Source organism: Odocoileus virginianus, chromosome X, assembly GCF_023699985.2.
Source record: "Odocoileus virginianus isolate 20LAN1187 ecotype Illinois chromosome X, Ovbor_1.2, whole genome shotgun sequence".
Lineage (NCBI taxonomy): Eukaryota > Metazoa > Chordata > Mammalia > Artiodactyla > Cervidae > Odocoileus > Odocoileus virginianus.
The window spans coordinates 51,981,862-52,001,921 of record NC_069708.1 but is presented as its reverse complement, the minus strand read 5'-3'; the positions used below and the strand labels follow the sequence as shown (position 1 = coordinate 52,001,921).

Here is a 20,060-nt window from a genome sequence, read left to right as displayed (position 1 = left end):
AAACCAAAAAGACCCAAAAACCCAAAGAAGAAATATAACAATTAAAAACATATATGCCCCCAACATAGGAGCACCCAATAGTAAGGCAAACGCTAACGATAGAAAGGGGAAATTAATAGTAACACAAAAATAGTGGGAACTTTTTTTACCCACCACAACTATGGATAATCAACTAAACAAAAATGAACAAGAAACACAAACTTAAGGGACCAATGGCCCACTAGACCTAACTGCATCTATAGGATTTTTCACCCCAAAACAATCAACTCACCTTTTTCTCAAGTGCACCCGGAAACCTTCTCCAGAATAATCACACCGGGGCCTAAATCATTTTGGAAATTCAAAAAACTGAAATCTTTCCCAGTCATTTTTTCTGACCACAGTGCAGAAGATTAATCTCAATTACGGAAAAAAATTTTTAAAAAATTTCAAACAAAAGGGAGGCTAAACAACACCCTTCTGAATAACCAACAAATCAAGAAGAAATCAAAAAAAATCAAAATATGCATAGAAATGAATGAAAATGAAAACACAACAACCCAAAACCTATGGGACACTGTAAAAGCAGTGCTAAGGGGAAGATTCATAGCATTACAGGCCTACCTCAAGAAACAAGAAAAAAGTCAAATAAATAACCTAACTCTACACCTAAAGCAACTAGAGGAAGAAGAAATGAAGAACCCCAGGGTTAGTAGAAGGAAAGAAATCTTAAAAATTAGGGCAGAAATAAATGCAAAAGAAACTAAAGAGATCATAGCAAAAATTAACAAAGCTAAAAGCTGGTTTTTTGAAAAAATAAACAAAATTGACAAACCATTAGCAAAACTCATTAAGAAACAAAGGGAGAAGAACCAAATTAACAAAATTAGAAATGAAAATGGAGAGATCACAACAGACAACACTGAAATACAAAGGATCATAAGAGACTACTACCAGCAGCTCTATGCCAATAAAATGGACAACTTGGAAGAAATGGACAAGTTCTTAGAGAAGTATAACTTTCCAAAACTGAACCAGGAAGAAATAGAAGATCTTAACAAAATGATCACAAGCAAGGAAATCGAAACTGTAATCAGAAATCTTCCAGCAAACAAAAGCCCAGGACCAGATGGCTTCACAGCTGAATTCTACCAAAAATTTAGAGAAGACCTAACACCTATCTTACTCAAACTCTTCCAGAAAATTGCAGAAGAAGGTAAACTTCCAAACTCATTCTATGAGGCCACCATCACCCTAATTCCAAAACCAGACAAAGATGCCACAAAAAAAGAAAACTACAGGCCAATATCACTGATGAACATAGATGCAAAAATCCTTAACAAAATTCTAGCAAACAGAATCCAACAACATATTAAAAAAATGATACACCATGACCAAGTGGGCTTTATCCCAGGAATGCAAGGATTCTTTAATATCCGCAAGTCAATCAATGTAATACACCACATTAACAAATTGAAAGATAAAAACCATATGATTATCTCAATAGATGCAGAAAAAGCCTTTGACAAAATTCAACATCCATTTATGATTAAAACTCTCCAGAAAGCAGGAATAGAAGGAACATACCTCAACATAATAAAAGCTATATATGACAAACCCACAGCAAGCATCACCCTCAATGGTGAAAAAATTGAAAGCATTTCCCCTGAAATCAGGAACAAGACAAGGGTGCCCACTCTCACCACTACTATTCAACATAGTTTTGGAAGTGTTGGCCACAGCAATTAGGGCAGAAAAAGAAATAAAAGGAATCCAGATAGGAAAAGAAGAAGTGAAACTCTCTCTGTTTGCAGATGACATGATCCTCTACATAGAAAACCCTAAAGACTCTACCAGAAAATTACTAGAGCTAATCAATGAATACAGTCAAGTTGCAGGATATAAAATTAACACACAGAAATCCCTTGCATTCCTATACACTAACAATGAGAAAACAGAAAGAGAAATTAAGGAAACAATACCATTCACCATTGCAACAAAAAGAATAAAATACTTAGGAGTATATCTACCTAAAGAAACAAAAGACCTATACATAGAAAGAAATCAAAGAGGACACAAACAGATGGAGAAATATACCGTGTTCATGGATTGGAAGAATCAATATTGTCAAAATGGCTATACTACCCAAAGTAATCTATAGATTCAATGCAATCCCTATCAAACTACCAACGGTATTTTTCACAGAACTAGAACAAATAATTTCACAATTTGTATGGAAATACAAAAAACCTCGAATAGCCAAAGTAATCCTGAGAAAGAAGAATGGAACTGGAGGAATCAATCTGCCTGACTTCAGACTCTACTACAAAGCCACAGTCATCAAGACAGTATGGTACTGGCACAAAGACAGAAATATAGATCAATGGAACAGAATAGAAAGCCCAGAAATAAATCCACGAACCTATGGTCACCTTATCTTCGACAAAGGAGGCAAGGATATACAATGGAAAAAAGATAACCTCTTTAACAAGTGGTGCTGGGAAAACTGGTCAACCACCTGTAAAAGAATGAAACTAGAACACTTTCTAACACCATACACAAAAATAAACTCAAAATGGATTAAAGATCTAAATGTAAGACCAGAAACTATCAAACTCCTAGAGGAGAACATAGGCAAAACACTCTCCGACATAAATCACAGCAGGATCCTCTATGACCCACATCCCAGAATTTCAGAAATAAAAGCAAAAATAAACAAATGGGACCTAATGAAACTTAAAAGCTTTTGCACAACAAAGGAAACTATAAGCAAGGTGAAAAGACAGCCCTCAGATTGGGAGAAACTAATAGCAAACGAAGCAACAGACAAAGGATTAATCTCAAAAATATACAAGCAACTCCTCCAGCTCAACTCCAGAAAAATAAATGACCCAATCAAAAAATGGGCCAAAGAACTCAACAGACATTTCTCCAAGGAAGACATACAGATGGCTAACAAACACATGAAAAGATGCTCAACATCACTCATTATCAGAGAAATGCAAATCAAAACCACAATGAGGTACCATTATACGCCAGTCAAGATGGCTGCTATCCAAAAGTCTACAAGCAATAAATGCTGGAGAGGGTGTGGAGAAAAGGGAACCCTCTTACACTGTTGGTGGGAATGCAAATTAGTACAGCCACTATGGAAAACAGTGTGGAGATTTCTTAAAAAGCTGGAAATAGAACTGCCATATGACCCAGCAATCCCACTTCTGGGCATACACACCAAGGAAACCAGATCTGAAAGAGACACATGCACCCCAATGTTCATCGCAGCACTGTTTATAATAGCCAGGACATGGAAGCAACCCAGATGCCCATCAGGAGACGAATGGATGAGGAAGCTGTGGTACATATACACCATGGAATATTACTCAGCCATTAAAAAGAATTCATTTGAATCAGTTCTAATGAGATGGATGAAACTGGAGCCCATTATACAGAGCGAAGTAAGCCAGAAAGATAAAGACCATTACAGTATACTAACACATATATATGGACTTTAGAAAGATGGTAACGATAACCCTATATGCAAAACAGAAAAAGAGACTCAGATGTATAGAACAGACTTGTGGACTCTGGGAGAAGGCGAGGGTGGGATGTTTCAAGAGAACAGCATTGAAACATGTATATTATCTAGGGTGAAACGGATAACCAGCCCAGGTTGGGTACATGAGACAAGTGCCCGGGCCTGGTGCACTGGGAAGACCCAGAGGGATCGGGTGGAGAGGGAGGTGGGAGGGGGAACTGGGATGGGGAATACATGTAAATCCATGGCTAATTCATTTCAATGTATAACAAAAACTACTGTAATGATGTAAAGTAATTAGCCTCCAACTAATAAAAAAAAAATAAAATAAAAATTAAAAAAAAAAAAAAAAAAGAATCTGTCTGCCAATGAGGGGGACAAAAGTTCGATCCCTTATCTGGGAAGATTCCACACGCCTCGAGGCAGCTGGGCCTACGTGCCACAATTGCTGAACCCTCGTACCTAGAGCCCATGCTATGAGTTAAGAGAAGGCCCCTCCACAGCAACAAAGACCCAGTGCAACCAAAAGTAAATCAATACATAAATAATTTTTTAAATGTGTCTTGATTACTAAGCTTTGGGGTATCCTCTTAAATTTTATACCCATGTGGGTTGCTTTACTTGCCTCATCCAAGATCCAAGCCCCATAACTAACGCTTGATGATAGTATAATGACTTTTTAATTTCTTTTCACTTCTCTATGCTTTCCAAATTCTGCACAATAAACATAACATTAAGGATTACTTTGATCATCAGGAAAAGATAATCTGAAAATGAAGTCAAGACTCACTCAATGATGTTCCTTGTGGTTACACCATGGGGCTTGCAGGAAACAAAAACTAGAGTGTGGATGGCCCCACAGCTGCAAATGGCTTGAACCACCTAGTAGTCTGAAGGAGGAAACATGTTGCTATCAATATAATCAAACTATCACAGTCCAGGTTATCACAAACTCCCAACTGGTAAGCACACAGGGCTGGTTAGGAATAAAGAGGAGAAGCAGGTTCAGAACCAGCCCACTGAGAGCAGCCTTAACAAGGTGTAGAAATGAGGAACCAAAGCTGGTGGACATCATGGAAACAGCTAACTTGCTCTGTAGCAGGAAAGCTAGTCATCCTTACACAGTCCCGCCCGGGCTGGGTTCACCACAGCAACAATCAACTGCCCATCTTCCTTTGACTTTAGTAGCTGTGGCAAAATCTTCTCTGCTTGACCAGGGTGGAATTCACAGTTGGTGATGCCTGCAAAAGAGAGGCCCACGTGCCATAACCAGGGCTTGGTAACAACCTAGAGGGGTGGAACAGGGAGGGAGATGAGAGGGATGTTCAAGTGGGGGAGGGACATGGGCAAACCTATGGCTGATTCATGCTGATGTTTGGTAGAAACCAACACAATACTGTAAGGCAATTATCCTTCAAATAAAAATAAATAAATGAAAAAAAAGAACAAGCCCAGCAGTTGGGGGTGGGGAGCTTCAGCTTTATGGAAACATGCAGAAGCCAGTGATCTTCCCTTTGGATCTAGCATATTTCTGCCTAACAATGAAAGAAATGCTTTGGACCTGCTTCATTTTTTCCAATGTACTTCCCTTGCAGCATCTCAGTGAGATTTTCACCTTGAGAGACTAGATGTATTATTTTACAACTCAGCAACTCACACAGTACTTAAGGACCTATACCAAGAAGAGAATCTTGACTATAACTCAAGTGCTCCTTCTGCTATATTGCAGGCTTTCACACAGAGCCTCAGTAACTGTCTGGAGGTGAGGTAGAGGGGGAGAGAAAATCTTTTTTATATGTTGCATTTGGCAGAAGATTTTGTTCAAAGAAAAGATCCTATTGCTAAAAATAGTTTGAAACCGACTGTATTATGTTATGATGCCTCCTAAGTCTAATGTCAAGAAGGCTCTTTTATATTAAAGCTTTGCCAAGTTCCCTTTCTATCAGCTAGGCTTATTCCTTTCTTTAGGCTTTTTCTGGATAGAAAAAAAGAATTATTCGGGAGGGATAAATTAGGAGTTTGGGATAAATTCAGGTGGGATAAATTAACAGATACATACTACTATATGTAAAATAGGTAACCAACAAGGACCTATTGCTTAGGACAGGGAACTACACTCAATATTTTGTAACAACTTATAAGGGAAAATAATCTGAAAAAGAATCTATCATATATATATATACACACACACACATGAATAATTTTGCTGTACACCTGAAATTAACACAACACTATAAATCAACTATTAGGGAAGGAAATGGCAACCCACTCCAGTATTCTTGCCTGGCAATTCCATGGACAGAGGAACCTGGCAGGCTGCAGCCCATAGGGTCACAAAGAGTCGGACACAACTGAGCGACTTTCACTCACTTCACATAAATCAACTATACTTCAAATTAAAAAAAAGGGGGGGGGGATTAGTTATGGGGACCTCTTTTGGAAAACCATCAGGATCCAACTCTGACCACTCCAGAATACTTTCCCTTCCTCCCCACAGTTGTGGATACATTGCATGCTCTTTCCCACACAACCTTTCCCATGGCAGAGGAACAACAACTCCCCAGAAGGTAAGCAGTGTACCTTTGAAGGCTGCTGTCCACCAGGCATCCTCTACTGCCTGCTCCACCAACTCAATCTCAAGGACGTAGGAGGTATACTGGGCCAGAGAGAGGCCGATCACACCTGAAGAAGTAGGAGAGAATAAGAGGAGGGTATTAGACCCGTAAGGTTATGCCAATACCACTACCACAACCTCCCAGTCTGCAAGGGCCCTGGGTGCAGGGTGGATGGTGTTAGGGAGATAAGCTGCATGCAGATTCTGCCCTGGGCTGCCACTTGTCGGTTCCACAGCAGACGTCAAGGAGGACAGTGTTAGAGTTCACTCCACTCAGCTCGCCCACAGTTCAATACAGCATCTCTGCACCAGCAGTGTTGACCTGGAAAAAGGCATCCGGAGACATGCAGATCTTCAAGCCTAGGAGATCTTCAAAGATGCAGGGGTCTCCAAAGAGGAGCTGGTAGGGGGACTGCTGATGGCTGCAATGGGTCATTGTGCTACAAAAGAATAAAAGAAGACAGCCCTTTGGAATGGCAGGCCAACCTATCTCTGTGGTTGGCTGGAGAAGGAGCCCCCAGCATCTCAGCTAGGAGACAAAGCCTCCATGACATGGCCCTGAGAGCTCTGCTGGTGTTCCCCTCTCAGGGGATGGAGGTACATGCAGTCACTCAGCCATCAGTAGCTCTGCCTCACTAATCTACAACCCAGGATATAGCAAGCCATTAGCCTCCAGCTTGCTGTGGGGCTGTCCCAGGTTTATCTATCCTGGAAGTAAAGTGATGTTAAGTCACAGACTGCTCCTGGCCCTTTGGTGAAAAACTCCTTTACAGCTTCCTTCTGAACAGAGAGCTCCTCATGCCCAGAGCACAAAATCAGGAGTCAAGCAAAAACTCATCTCTGATAATGTTCTCTTCAAGCTCTATGGTAATCAGCCCTGCAGCAGTCAGACAAGAAGGTACATTTCTCAAATCCTATTATAAATAACACTTAACATAAAGCAATGATCTGTAGAACCAAAAAAAACATTATTTTCACATTTCAGCAGAAGCATTGCTTTGCTTATTAGGTTTTGACAAATCCTAAAGTACCATAGACATGGCACTTTGTCTGGTTTGATCATCTTTAATAATTCTCTAAAGAAACTGTGACACTTATTCTTGTTGTAACAAAGGAGCTTAACTAAGCTTTTGTTCCATCACAAAGCAACAATAACCTTTCAATTCGCTTCATACTTCTGTTTCAAATATCCCACCCACCCATCCAAATACCACCTCAGAAGACATGCATCCTAGGAGAAAGGAAAGAAAGGGCATGGAAGAGAATGACCATAATAACTAAATCCTTTCTTCAAGTCCCAAATGTTTTAAAATTCTTGTATCACTACAGAGAGCCCTATCCATTAGCTTGACACAAGGACATATGACAATAAACAATGCTGGAGCTATAGAGTTAAAAGGCCAGGAATCAATGATGTAGGTTCAAGCCTTAGCCTTGCTATTCTGTTGTTGTTGTTAATCTCTTAAGTTGTGTCTGACTCTTTGCAACCCCATGGATTGCAGCATGCCAGTCTTCCCTGTTCTTCACCATCTCCCAGAGCTTGCTCTAACTCATGTCCATTGATTTGATGATGCTATCCAACCATCTCATCCTCTGTCACCCCCTTCTCTTCCTGCCCTCAATCTTTCCCAGTATCAGGGTCTTTTCCAATGAGTCGGCTCTTGGCATTTATTTACTGGCCCTGTAACCTTGGGTACCTCTATGCCACCCTCTCCTTCTCTAGTCTACTTCACAAATTACTTGAGATGATCATGTAAGTACAAGAATATTTTAATGCTGGAATGTTTGAAAGTTCTAAGTGTATTACAAATGTAAAAGTATTATGTGGATTATGAAATTCTGACTACATTCTGAAAAAAAAGTGAAAGTATTAGTCTCTCAGTCACATCTGACTCTTTATGACCCCATGGACTGTAGCCCTCCAGGCTCCTCTGTCCATGGAATTCTCTAGGTAAGAATATTGGAGTGCGTTGCCATTTCCTTCTCCAGGGGAGTTTCTAGACTTAAGGATCAAATCCAGGTCTCCTGCATTGCAGGTGGATTCTTTACCATCTGAGCCACTGGAGAAGCTCTATATTCTAGTATCTATTAAATTGCCTTTTTGAAGTTGGTAGAGCACCTAATAACTTCCGTGGGCAAAGTTCTTGTGAAAAACCTTAGGGAGTCCTTCTGTGATAACTAACTTGGTAACGGAGCCTGTCCCTTTAGTTTGATTATGCAAGCAGCATGGTTAAGAGAATCCTGGCCATCTCCTTCTCCTCATCATCTCTAACCCTTCTTTCTAATGCATACAAACGTTCCATGGATGCTTTGTATCTGCTATTTACTCTGAAACCTCTCAACACCAACTACAGCATACTGATAGTAAGGATTACTATAGAAGCTGCCCCGTGTCATTCCTTGAGTCTCTGCGTTAATTCCTGGGAATGAAAAATGATGATGGCCATTGTGTGCCCTTGGCTATTGGTTTGGACTGTGAGCTCACGCCAGTACCCACCTTCGTGAAACAGAAGGCAGGGCTCCAATGGGGACTGTCAAAGGAATACTTCATAGTACTGGAAGAAAACAGTATTATTAACACAGGCAAAACTAACAAAGTTTGACAGCTGATTACTCATGCTGAGTGACGGTTATGGGCTAAAATACATTCCCCCCCTTAATTCAAATGTTGAACCCTCAGTACCTCAGAATGTGACTAGATTTGAAGATGACGTCTTTAAAGAGGTGATTAAGTTAAAATGAGGCCATTAGGGTGGTTTCAGTAGGCAAGGCTGCCACCTGAGTGGGCCCACCACACCAGTGGGCCTGGAGGACAGTATTAACCCAAAAAGGATTATTCTTGAGCTTTAAAATCAAATGGAATTTTCCTGCTAGATTTCAAATTTGCTTGGGACCTGCGACCCCTTTCTTATTTCCAATTTGTTCCTTTTGGAATAGGAATGACTATCCTCTGTTTCCCATACTGGGGAAGCAGTTAACTTGTTCCATTTCACAGGTTCACAGCTAAAGAGAAATTCTGTCTTAGGATGAATTATGTGTGTGTGCACTCACTCAGTCATGTCTAACTCTTTGCGACGACATGGACTGCAGCCTGCCAGGCTCCTCTGTCCATGGAATTTTCCAGGCAAGAAAACTGGACAGGGTTGCTATTTCTTACTCCAGGGGATCTTCCCGACCCAGGGATCAATTCCCATCTCCTGCATTGCAGGCAGATTCTTTACCACTACACCAGCTGGGAAGCCCAATGTGAGTGAGGGCTTCCTGGGTTGCACATGCATGCTCAGTTGCTCAGTTGTGTCTGACTCTTTGCGACCCCATGGACTATAGCCTGCCAGGCTACTCTGTCCAGCCACCTGGGAAGCCCAGGATGACTTATACCTTGATTGGTATCTCTCATCCATACTTCCTTTAGATAAGATTTAAGACTTAAGAATTGATGCTGGAATGGGTTAAGAATTTTGGGCTGCTGGGATGGGCATGATTGTATTTGTGTATGAGAAGAACATGAATTTTGAGGGTCCAGAGGATAGAGTATTATGAGCTAAACTGTGTCTCCCTAGGATTCATACATTGAAGTCCTAACGAGTACATCTTTAAAGACGTAATTAAATTAAAATGAGGCAATTAGAGTGGGCTCTAATCCAATCTGACTGTTCTCTCAAGGAAATTTGGATACACAGAGACATTGGGGGTGCACATGTGCACAGAGGAAAGACCACATGAGAACACAGCAGAAAGGCAGCCATCTGAAAGTAAAGGAAAGAGGCCTCTAAAGAAACCAAACCTGCTGACACACTGATCTTGGCACTTCCAGCCTCCAGAACTTTGAGAAAAAAGTTTATGTTGTTTAAGCCACCCAGTCTGTGCAGTATTTTGTTATGGCGCCCCTAGCAAACTAATGCAGTGATATAAGAAATATGATTTCTACCTATGACCTTACAGAGGGACCCTACCCAATTGTAGCTCAAACAGTATGCTCCATGAAGACACAGAATTGTAACCTGAGTCTAGCATACAATGGGTGCTCAATAATTACTATTGAGAGAAGATATGAAAGAACAGGAAAGGTATTTATATGTAGAATCTCAGTTTATTGTATGCATAATGTGGCATATAATAATCTTCCATTTCTGTGAATTCCTCCTGGCAGCAATTCCTAATATACTACTAAGCTGCTATAATTCCATTTTTATTATAACCTCCTAATGTAAGCCCATTGTTTCTATATTTCTTCATGTAACCAGGTGCCAACTATACCATAGCTTAGTCAGATCCTTCATCTTGTCCTGGTAAACACAGGTCAAAAGCAATCCTGATTGAGTTGTTGAGATATCAAAAATCCTTAAAGCCAACCTTCAAACAAAAGCCAGTTGCTAAGACAACAGGACACATTATCTGATTTACTAGGTCCTCTTGTTTTCATAATACATGTGTTCAGGGTCCACTCTATTTTCAAACAAACCCAAAATTGTGCATGGAAGGGAGAGTTACAACAAAAGCCAGTACTGCCTGAAAGGGCAAAAATCAATTAAGGGTGCACTTGATCACTTTTGCTATAATTTCATATAAATGCAGCATAAGATGCTTAACTATACTGAACATATTTTCCCAAATTTTGAAGTTGGTGATTTAAAGAAAGACTGGTTCAGGGACTTCCCTGGTAGCCTCATGGTTAATAATTCACCTTTCAATTAAGGGGACATGAGTTCGATCCCTAGTCAGGGAACTAGTGTCCCACATGCCACATGGCAACTAAGCCCAAGCGCCACAACTACTAAGCCTGCATGATGCAATGAAGAGCCCACGAATTGCAACCAAGATCCAATGCAGTCAAAAAATAAATATTTTTTTTAATTGTTAAAAAAAATTAAAAGACTCGTTTAACTGTTGTTTACTTGCTGGTTGGAAATTAATGTTTTCCTATGGTTATTTTATATAATTTTATATAATGTTTCCTATGGTTCTTTTAATCTGGGGTTAGTTGAACTCAAGATATAGAACCACAGATATGGGAAAACCAAGGCTATGGAGGGCTGACTATAAAGTTATAGGTGGATTTTCAACTGCAGAATGTCAGTGCCCAATCCCTGTATTGTTCAAGGATCAACTGCATAAATGCATCAAATCAAATCCCTAAACTTAGGCAATGCTGCATGTCAATTATACCTCAATAAAATAATTTTTTTAAGAGTGAAAGGGCCTTCTGGTTAAAATAACAGACTAGTCCTCTTAAAAATCCCACTAAAATGAAACAGAGGAATAAAAAACATAAACTTATTTAAACTCATTGCTCCACCAATTCTCCCTTCTTTCTCTCCTGCATCATTTTCATCCCTCACTACTGGATCATTCCCATCAATATATAAGCATGCCTTTCTTACTCTCCTACCTTTAAAAAGAAAAGTAACCTTCTCGACCCCACTTTCCCCGCCAGCCACTGTTCCATCTCTCTGCTCCTCTTTGTATCAAAACTCTCAAAAGAATTGTCTATAGTCACTGCCTCCCATTCCTCACTTCCTGTTCACCCACCTGAATCAGGTCCCCACTACTCCACCAAAACAGCTTCCGTTGCAGTCACCAATGACCCCTATGGTATGCAGTTCAATTGTTAATTCGCAGTCCTCATCTTAACCCACCTGCAGCACTGACATGGCTGATGAGCCTCTCCTCCTCAGTTCACAGTCTTCACGTGGCTTCTAGCATACCATACTCTCCTGGTTTCCTCCAACCTCACTGCCTGCTGCTTCTCAGTCACCTTTACTGGTTCATCTTCTCCTCTCAGATCTCTTAAAATGGGAGTGCCCCTGGGCTCAGTTCCTGTTCTCACTTCTACCTACACTCCCTTGAGGATGTCTTCCAGTCTCATGATTTTCAATAGCATCTACATGTTAACAACTCCAAGATTTCCAATTTTTGAACCTCATCCTAAAAGATCCAACTACCTATTTAATATATCCACTCAGATGCCTAATAGGTATCTCAGTGCATTATATCCAGAATTGAACTACTAACCTCCCCCTGCTCAAACCTGCTCTGCCACAGCCTTTTCCAACTCAGTTAATAGTAACTCCACTGTTCCATTTTGTCCTCCAAAAAACCTAGAGCCATCTCTCACTCCTCTCTTTCTCTTATATCTTTCATTCAATCCATCAAGAAATCCTGAAGTTCTATCTTCAAGATATACCCACCTCCACTGCTGCTCTCACTGGTCCACATCTCTCTCAATGGATTACCACAGGGCCTCAGAACCGGTCTCTCCCTGCTTCTACCTTTCCCCACAATAATTCATACACAATACCACAGCCAGAGTGCTCCTGTTTAAAATCTAAATCAGGAAATTCCTCCTCCTCCAATCAAAACTTCCAATAGCTCAGAATAAAAGCCAAAGTCCCGACAACAACCTCTAAGGTACTACATGTTCTGGCCCATATTAATCATCTTACCTCATCTCCTGTTCCTCTTCTGGGTGTACTTTCAGTTCCTCCAGAAAGCATGCCACACTCCTACCCTAGGGCTTTTGCCATGGCTGTTCTCTTTGCCTAGAATGGTCTTCCCTCAGACCTCCACATGGCAGATAGCCTCATTTCCTTTAAGTCTTAATTCCAAAGCTTCCCAACCTTGGCATTATTGTCAATTCCTTGCATTGCAGGATGTTTTAACAGCATCCTTGGCCTCTACTAACTAGACAGATACCAGCAGCACTGTCCAACCTCCCCCCAGTGGTGACAGCCAAAAATTTCTCTAACAGTGCTAAATGTCTCCTGTGGAAAAAATAAAAGATGGTAAAGAATCTGCCTGCAACTTGGGAGACCCAGATTTGATCCCTCAGTCGGGAAGGTCCCCTGGAGAAGGAAAGGGCTACCCATTTTAGGCAACTAGCACACCCAGTTGAGAACTGCTTTATTCAAGTATCAGTATCAGTATATATGTCAAGTATTCAGGCTTCTCAATGAAGCCTGCCTTGATCCCATTTAAAATTACAACCCACATTTCCCCAAACCTATGAATTCTCATCCTCCTTATCCTGCTGGAGGTTTCCCATGGCATTTATCTTAGTCTGTCTGGACTGCGAAAACAAAATCACCATAAACTAAGCGACTTATAAAGAACAAAAATTTCTCAGTTCTGGAGACTGGGAAATCCAAACTCAAGATACTGGCAGATTAAGTGTCTGGTGACAGTTTCCTCACTGATGGCTATCTTTTCACTATAACCTCACATGGCAGATGGGACAACCTAGTTCTGTGGGGCCTCTCTTATAAGGGCACAATTTCTTTCATGAGAGCTCCATTTTCATGATCTAAGTACCCCACAAAGGCCCCAACCTCCTAATACTATTACCCTGAGGGTTAGGATTTCAACATATAAAATTTGGAGGGACATAAACATTCAGACTACAGCTACACTTATCATTTTCTAATATACTATATAATTTACTTTATTATTTTTTAAAATATGTCTCCCCCTACTAAAATGTAAGTTTCACAAGGGAAGGGATATTTTCTTCATTATTATATCCTAAGCACCCAGAATAGTGCCTGGTACTTAGTACTCAATTGTACTTGTTGAATGAATAAATGAAAGAAAGAACAGAGATAATGGGAGAGAAGACAACAAGAGCAAACTAAATAAAGTTTTAAAAGATGCAAAGCAGACTGTAGTGGCAACTGACTTAGCAAGATGAAGGAAACTACATCTGGACTACCTACAAAGGGGGATCTGATGAGATATAAACCTTATCTGCTCCACACAAGCTGGACAAGGCTCAAACTTGAAGTCCAAGGTATTATAGGAGGCAGAGGTAGAATAAGGCATAGAGCTAAAAACAGGATTTAGTTGAAAGTCTGGACATAAAACTGGTAAATAACCTCATCCTACCAAAAACCTCTATCCTTCTATAGCAGGAGATTGGGGATTCTTTTTTCCTCAGGAAAAAATGAACACATAAAAGCTCTGAATTCGGAAATACCAGGCAGAGTGGTGGCAGAGCAATGGACACTGGAAAATTCAATACAAATTCTCTCAAGAAACTGAAAAGTCTCAGAGTAATGATCTCCCAATACAGAGACATGGGCCCCCACCCATAAGCACCAGCAGTGAAGCCAAGAATCAACAAACCCATTCAAGATGAATTGCCAATCAATTTTTAAGGCCTCATTTTTAAATATGAAGTCAGGCAAGTACCAACCAGCTATTTGATTAAAGCCTCCATTGCAAAAGACAGTGCCCCCCCCAAAAAAAATAAACAAGAAAAAAATATTCCTAAAGGAAGCAGATAATTCAATGAACAGGGAAAAAAAGCAAATATATATATTTATATATGTGTGTATATATGGACATGAACTTGGGCAAACTCCAAGAGGTGGTGAGGGGCAAGGAAGCCTGGCATTCTTCCATGGAGTCACAGAGTCGGACATGACTTGGCAACTGAACAACAACAACAACAACAAAATATATATATATATATATACATATATTACTAAAAAAAAGAAGATGCTATACAAAATGAACAATGAGAGAACAAGAAAAGCTTTTTAAAATTAAAAGGTAGTAAAAAAGTCAATAAAAATGTTGGCATTTATGTCAAGAAAATTTCATAAAAAGAACAAAAGGGGAAAGAGATGGCAAATAGAAGAGGAGTGAGTAGCAGACTACAGAATTAATTGGTGAAATCCAAAGTCTAAACAACAGGCAGTATAGAGAGAACATATAAAATGAGAGAAAGGAGATAATTTTAAAAATAATATATCACACCAGTCAGAATGCCCAACATCAAAAAATCTACAAATAGTAAATGCTGGATAGAGTGTAGAGAAAAGGAAACCCTCCTACACTGTTGGTAAGAACATAAATTGGTGCAACCACTATGGAAAACAGTATGGAGATTCCTTAAAAAACTAAAAATAGAGTTTCTATATGATTCAGCAACCCTACTCCTGGGCACATATCTGGATAAAACTATAATTTGAAAATATACATGCACCCCAATGGGCATAGCAGCATTATTTACAATAGCCAAGACATGGAAGCAATCTAAATGTTCATCAATAGATGAGTGGATAAAGATATGGTATATACATGTATACAATGTAATGCTACTCAGTCATTAAAAAAGAAGAATGAAATAATGCCATTTGCAGCAACAGGGATAAGCCTAGTTCAGTTCAGTCACTCAGTCATGTGTGACTCTTTGTGACCCCATGAACCACAGCACGCCAGGCCACCCTGTCCATCACCAACTCCCAGAGTTCACCCAAACCCATGTCCATTGAGTCAGTGATGCCATCCAACCATCTTATCCTCTGTCATCCTCTTCTCCTGCCCTCAATCTTTCCCAGCATCAGGGTCTTTTCAAATGAATCAGCTCTTCGCATCAGGTGACCCAAGTTTGGAGTTTCAGCTTCAGCATCAGTCCTTCCAATGAACACCCAGGACTGATCTCCTTTAGGATGGACTGGTTGGATCTCCTTGCAGTCCAAGGGACTCTCAAGAGTCTTTTCCAACACCACAGTTCAAAAGCATCAATTCTTCGGCGCCCAGCTTTCTTTACAGTCCAACTCTCACATCCGTACATGACCACTGGAGAAACCATAGCCTTGAGTAGATGGACCTTTCTTGCCAAAGTTATGTCTCTGCTTTTTAATATGCTGTCTAGGTTGGTCATAACTTTCCTTCCAAAGAGTAAGCATCTTTTAATTTCATGGTTGCAATCACCATCTGCAGTGATTTTGGAGCCCCCCAAAATAAAGTCAGCCACTGTTTCCACTGTTTCCCCATCTATTTGCCATGAAGTGATGGGACTGGATGCCATGATCTTAGTTTTCTGAATGTTGAGCTTTAAGCCAACTTTTTCACTCTCCTCTTTCACTTTCATCAAGAGGCCCTTTAGTTCTTCTTCTTTTATTTTTATTTTTTTTATTTTTTATTTTTTTATTTTTTATTAGTTGGAGGCTTATTACTTTACAATATTGTAGTGGTTTTTGTCATACATTGACATGAATCAGCCATGGATATACATGTATTCCCCATCCTGATCGCCCCTCCCACCTCCCTCTCCACCCGATCCCTCTGGGTCTTCCCAGTGCACCAGGTCCGAGCACTTGTCTCTTGCATCCAACCTGGGCTGGTGACATGTTTCACCCTAGATAATATACATGTTTCGATGCTATTCTCTCCTTTAGTTCTTCTTCGCATTCTGCCATAAGGGTGGTGTCATCTGCATATCTGAGGTTATTGATATTTCTCCCGGCAATCTTGATTCCAGCCTGTGCTTCCTTCAGCCCAGCATTTCTCATGATGTACTCTGCATATAAGTTAAAGAAGCAGGTTGACAATATACAGCCTTGACATACTCCTTTTCCTATCTAGAACCAGTCTGTTGTTCCACGTCCAGTTCTAACTATTGCTTCCTGACCTGCACACAGGTTTCTCAGGAGGCAGGCCAGGTGGTCTGGTATTCCTACCTCTTTCAGAATTTTCCACAGTTTATTGTGATCCACACAGTCAAAGGCTTTGGCGTAGTCAATAAAGCAGAAATAGATGTTTTTCTGGAACTCTCACGCTTGGCATGAGATCTCTTGGTTGGCAATTGCTTGGCAATTTGATCTCTGGTTCCTCTGCCTTTTCTAAAACCAGCGTGAACATCTGGAAGTTCATGGTTCACATACTGCTGAAGCCTGGCTTGGAGAATTTTAAGCATTCCTATACTAGCGTGTGAGATGAGTGCAATTGTGTGGTAGTTTGAGCATTCTTTGGCACTGCCTTTCTTTGAGATTAGAATGAAAACTGACTTTTTCCAGTCCTGTGGCCACTGCTGACTTTTCCAAACTTGCTGGCATATTGAGTACAGCATTTTCACAGCATCATTTTCCAGGATTTGAAATAGCTCAACTAGAATTCCATCACCTCCACTAGCTTTGTTCGTAGTGATGCTTCCTAAGGCCTATTTAACTTCACATTCCAGGATAAGCCTAGAGATTACCATATTAAGTCAGACAGAAAAAAGATAAATATCATATGCTATCACTTATATGCAGAATCTCAAAAAATAACACAAACTAACTTATTTACAAAATAGAAAGACTCACAGATATAAAAACAAACTTATCTAAGGGGAAGCGTTGGGGGAGGGATAAATTAGGAGTTTGGAATTAACATATACACACCACTATATATAAAATAGATAAGCAACAAGGATCTGCTATATAGTACAGGGAACTATATTCAACATCTTATAATAATCTATAAAGGAAAAGAATATGATAAGGAATATATATGTATAACTGAATCAGTTAGCTGTATACCTGAAACTAACACAACACTGTAAATCAACTATACTTCAAAAAATAAAATAAAAATAGAGAATTCCCTGGCAGTCCAGTGGTTAGGACTTGGTGGTTTCACTGCAAAGGCCAGGGTTCAATCCCTGGTCAGGGAATTAAGATCCCATGAGCTGAGTGGCATGGACAAAAAATAAAAATAAAAAATATTTAAAGAAATAACACAGGAAAATTCCCTACATCTGAAAGTATTAGCTTCCAGGTTAACAAAGGCTACAAAGTGCCCACCACCATGAATGAAAGAAGAGCCACATGGTCATGAAGTTTCAGGGATAAAGAGATTTCCTAAAAGCTTCTAGACAGAAAAAGAGGGGAGAGATTATCTACAAAGAAATATAACTTCAAGTAGCATTTAGATTTACACCACACTAGCAGTCAGATGCGGAGAAGGCAATGGCATCCCACTCCAGTACTCTTGCCTGGAAAATCCCAGGGACAGGGGAGCCTGGCGGGAGCCTATGGGGTTGCACAGAGTTGGACACAATTGAAGCGACTTAGCAGCAGAAGCAGCAGCAGCAGCAGTCAGATGACAGTGAAACCAAGTCTTCAAATTTATAAAGGAAAATGATTCAAATCTAGAATTTGAAATCTAGAAAAACTCTCAATCAAATGTCAGGAAAGAATGAAGACATTTATAGACATGCAAAGACTCTTATTCCTAGGCATCCTTCCTCGGGAAGCTAATGGAGGTTGTATTCCAGCCAAATGAGGATATAAACCAGAAAAAGACAGAGGATCTCAGAAACAGGGGGAAGGACAGAAGGAGAACAGCAAAAGGAGTCCCAAGGTAACAGTCAAGCAGAAGCCCTCAGGAGCCTAGCATGGATTCTCCAGAAAAAAGCTCTTCAGGGAAAACAAACTAAACTCAAGTTTTTGACCATATGGATAATATTGATGAATGTTCAACAGAGCTCTTAGAGCACTCAGAAAAAATAAAAAGCAATAGGTTCATAGAAAACTAAGCCAATGAGAAAATGATGTAATTAATCAAGTCAATGGAACCAAAAGTTTTAAAATTCATCACATTACATAAAACTAAGCAGCTATTTTTTTAAAAAAATGAAGTACATTATTAAATGGAAAAAAACTGGGCATACACACTGAGGAAACCAGAATTGAAAGACACACGTGTACCCCAATGTTCATCACAGCACTGTTTACAATAGCTAGGACATGGAAGCAACCTAGATGTCCATCAGCAGATGAATGGATAAGAAAGCTGTGGTACGTATACACAATGGAATATTACAATATTATACAATGGAATCAGCTACTAAAAAGAACGCATTTAAATCAGTTCTAATGAGGTGGATGAAACTGGAGCCTATTATACAGAGTGAAGTAAGTCAGGAAGAAAAACACCAATACAGTATATTAATGCATATATATGGAATTTAGGAAGATGGTAATGATGACCCTATATGTGAGACAGCAAAAGAGACACAGATGTAAAGAACAGACTTTTGGACTCTGTGGGAGAAGGCCAGGGTGGAATGATTTGAGAGAACAGCATTGAAACATGTATATTACCATATGTGAAATAGATCACCACTCCAGGTTCAATGCATGAGACAGGGTGCTCAGGGCTGGTGCACTGGGATGACTCTGAGGGATGGGATGGGGAGGGAGGTGGGAGGGGGTTCAGGATGGGGAACACATGTACACCCGTGGCTGATTCATGTGAATGTGTGGCAAAAACCACTACAATATTGTAAAGTAATTAGCCTCCAATTAAAATAAATTAATTAATTTTTTAAAAGATACAGAACCATGTTCACATTAAGCTACCTTTTAGCTAAGAAAGGGGGAGATACAAATATGTTTCCATTTTTCACAAATAAATAAAAGTGAATAATAATGTTACCCATAGATGAAGGAAGGGAACTGGGTAGACGAGGCAGAGGTAAAAGCTAGAACTCTCTAAATACAACTTCATTTTGTAGATTTGACTTTGAAACCATGTAAATATCTTATAAAATTATTTTAAGAATTCAATCAAAAGGGAAAAGTTAAAAAAAAAAAATCCATCCCTAAAATTTGAAAGCAAGCAGAATGAGGGAGAAAAAAAAAAACCATGTATCAAGTGTCAAGTTGGTGATGTAACTACAAAGAGATGAATTCCTTCACAGTCACAATAATCTGACAAAGAGAACTGGACAGAGATCTCGAACTCTTTTCAGTAACCATTTGTTAGTAATATTAGTACAACTGTTCTGAAATTGTGCATAAAGACCCATATAGAATAAATAGGTACAGCTGACCCTTGAACAATATGGGTTTGAACTGCATAGGTCCACTTATAGGAGGATTTTTTTCACTAAACCTGTACTACAGGACTATATCATGCATGGCTGGTTGAATCCACAGATGAAGAATCACAGATAAGAGGTGGATTTTCAACTGTACTGTGGTTGGCACCCCTAACCGTGGCCTTGTTCAAGGGTCAATTATGCTAATGCTATTTATGTTGTAATTATGCTAATGTTGTCAGGACTAAAGTTTTTACTGTAAGAGACGAGATAAAAATATAATATCAAAGGATTTAAGTAAAAACTCTAATTTTTAATTCGATTTGGGTATATAGCTATAAATT

At 39.8% G+C, this 20,060-nt stretch overlaps 2 protein-coding genes across 2 annotated transcripts in view; both read right to left on the bottom strand.

Annotated features, from left to right (window-relative positions):
* The window catches only part of XKRX (XK related X-linked), a 107,891-nt gene extending 103,167 nt beyond the window's left edge, over positions 1 to 4,724 (bottom strand). Inside the window, exon 1 of the mRNA XM_070461972.1 lies at positions 4,636 to 4,724. The gene's annotated coding sequence lies outside the window, so the exon portion shown is untranslated. The remainder of the gene's footprint in view (positions 1 to 4,635) is intronic.
* Positions 1 to 20,060, bottom strand: part of TRMT2B (tRNA methyltransferase 2 homolog B) — a 57,697-nt gene that overhangs the window by 20,156 nt on the left and 17,481 nt on the right. Inside the window, 6 exon segments of the mRNA XM_070461904.1 lie at positions 4,305 to 4,404; positions 4,636 to 4,755; positions 6,095 to 6,199; positions 6,357 to 6,571; positions 6,835 to 6,926; positions 8,537 to 8,683. Coding sequence (XP_070318005.1) covers positions 4,305 to 4,404; positions 4,636 to 4,755; positions 6,095 to 6,199; positions 6,357 to 6,571; positions 6,835 to 6,926; positions 8,537 to 8,683 — 779 coding nt within the window.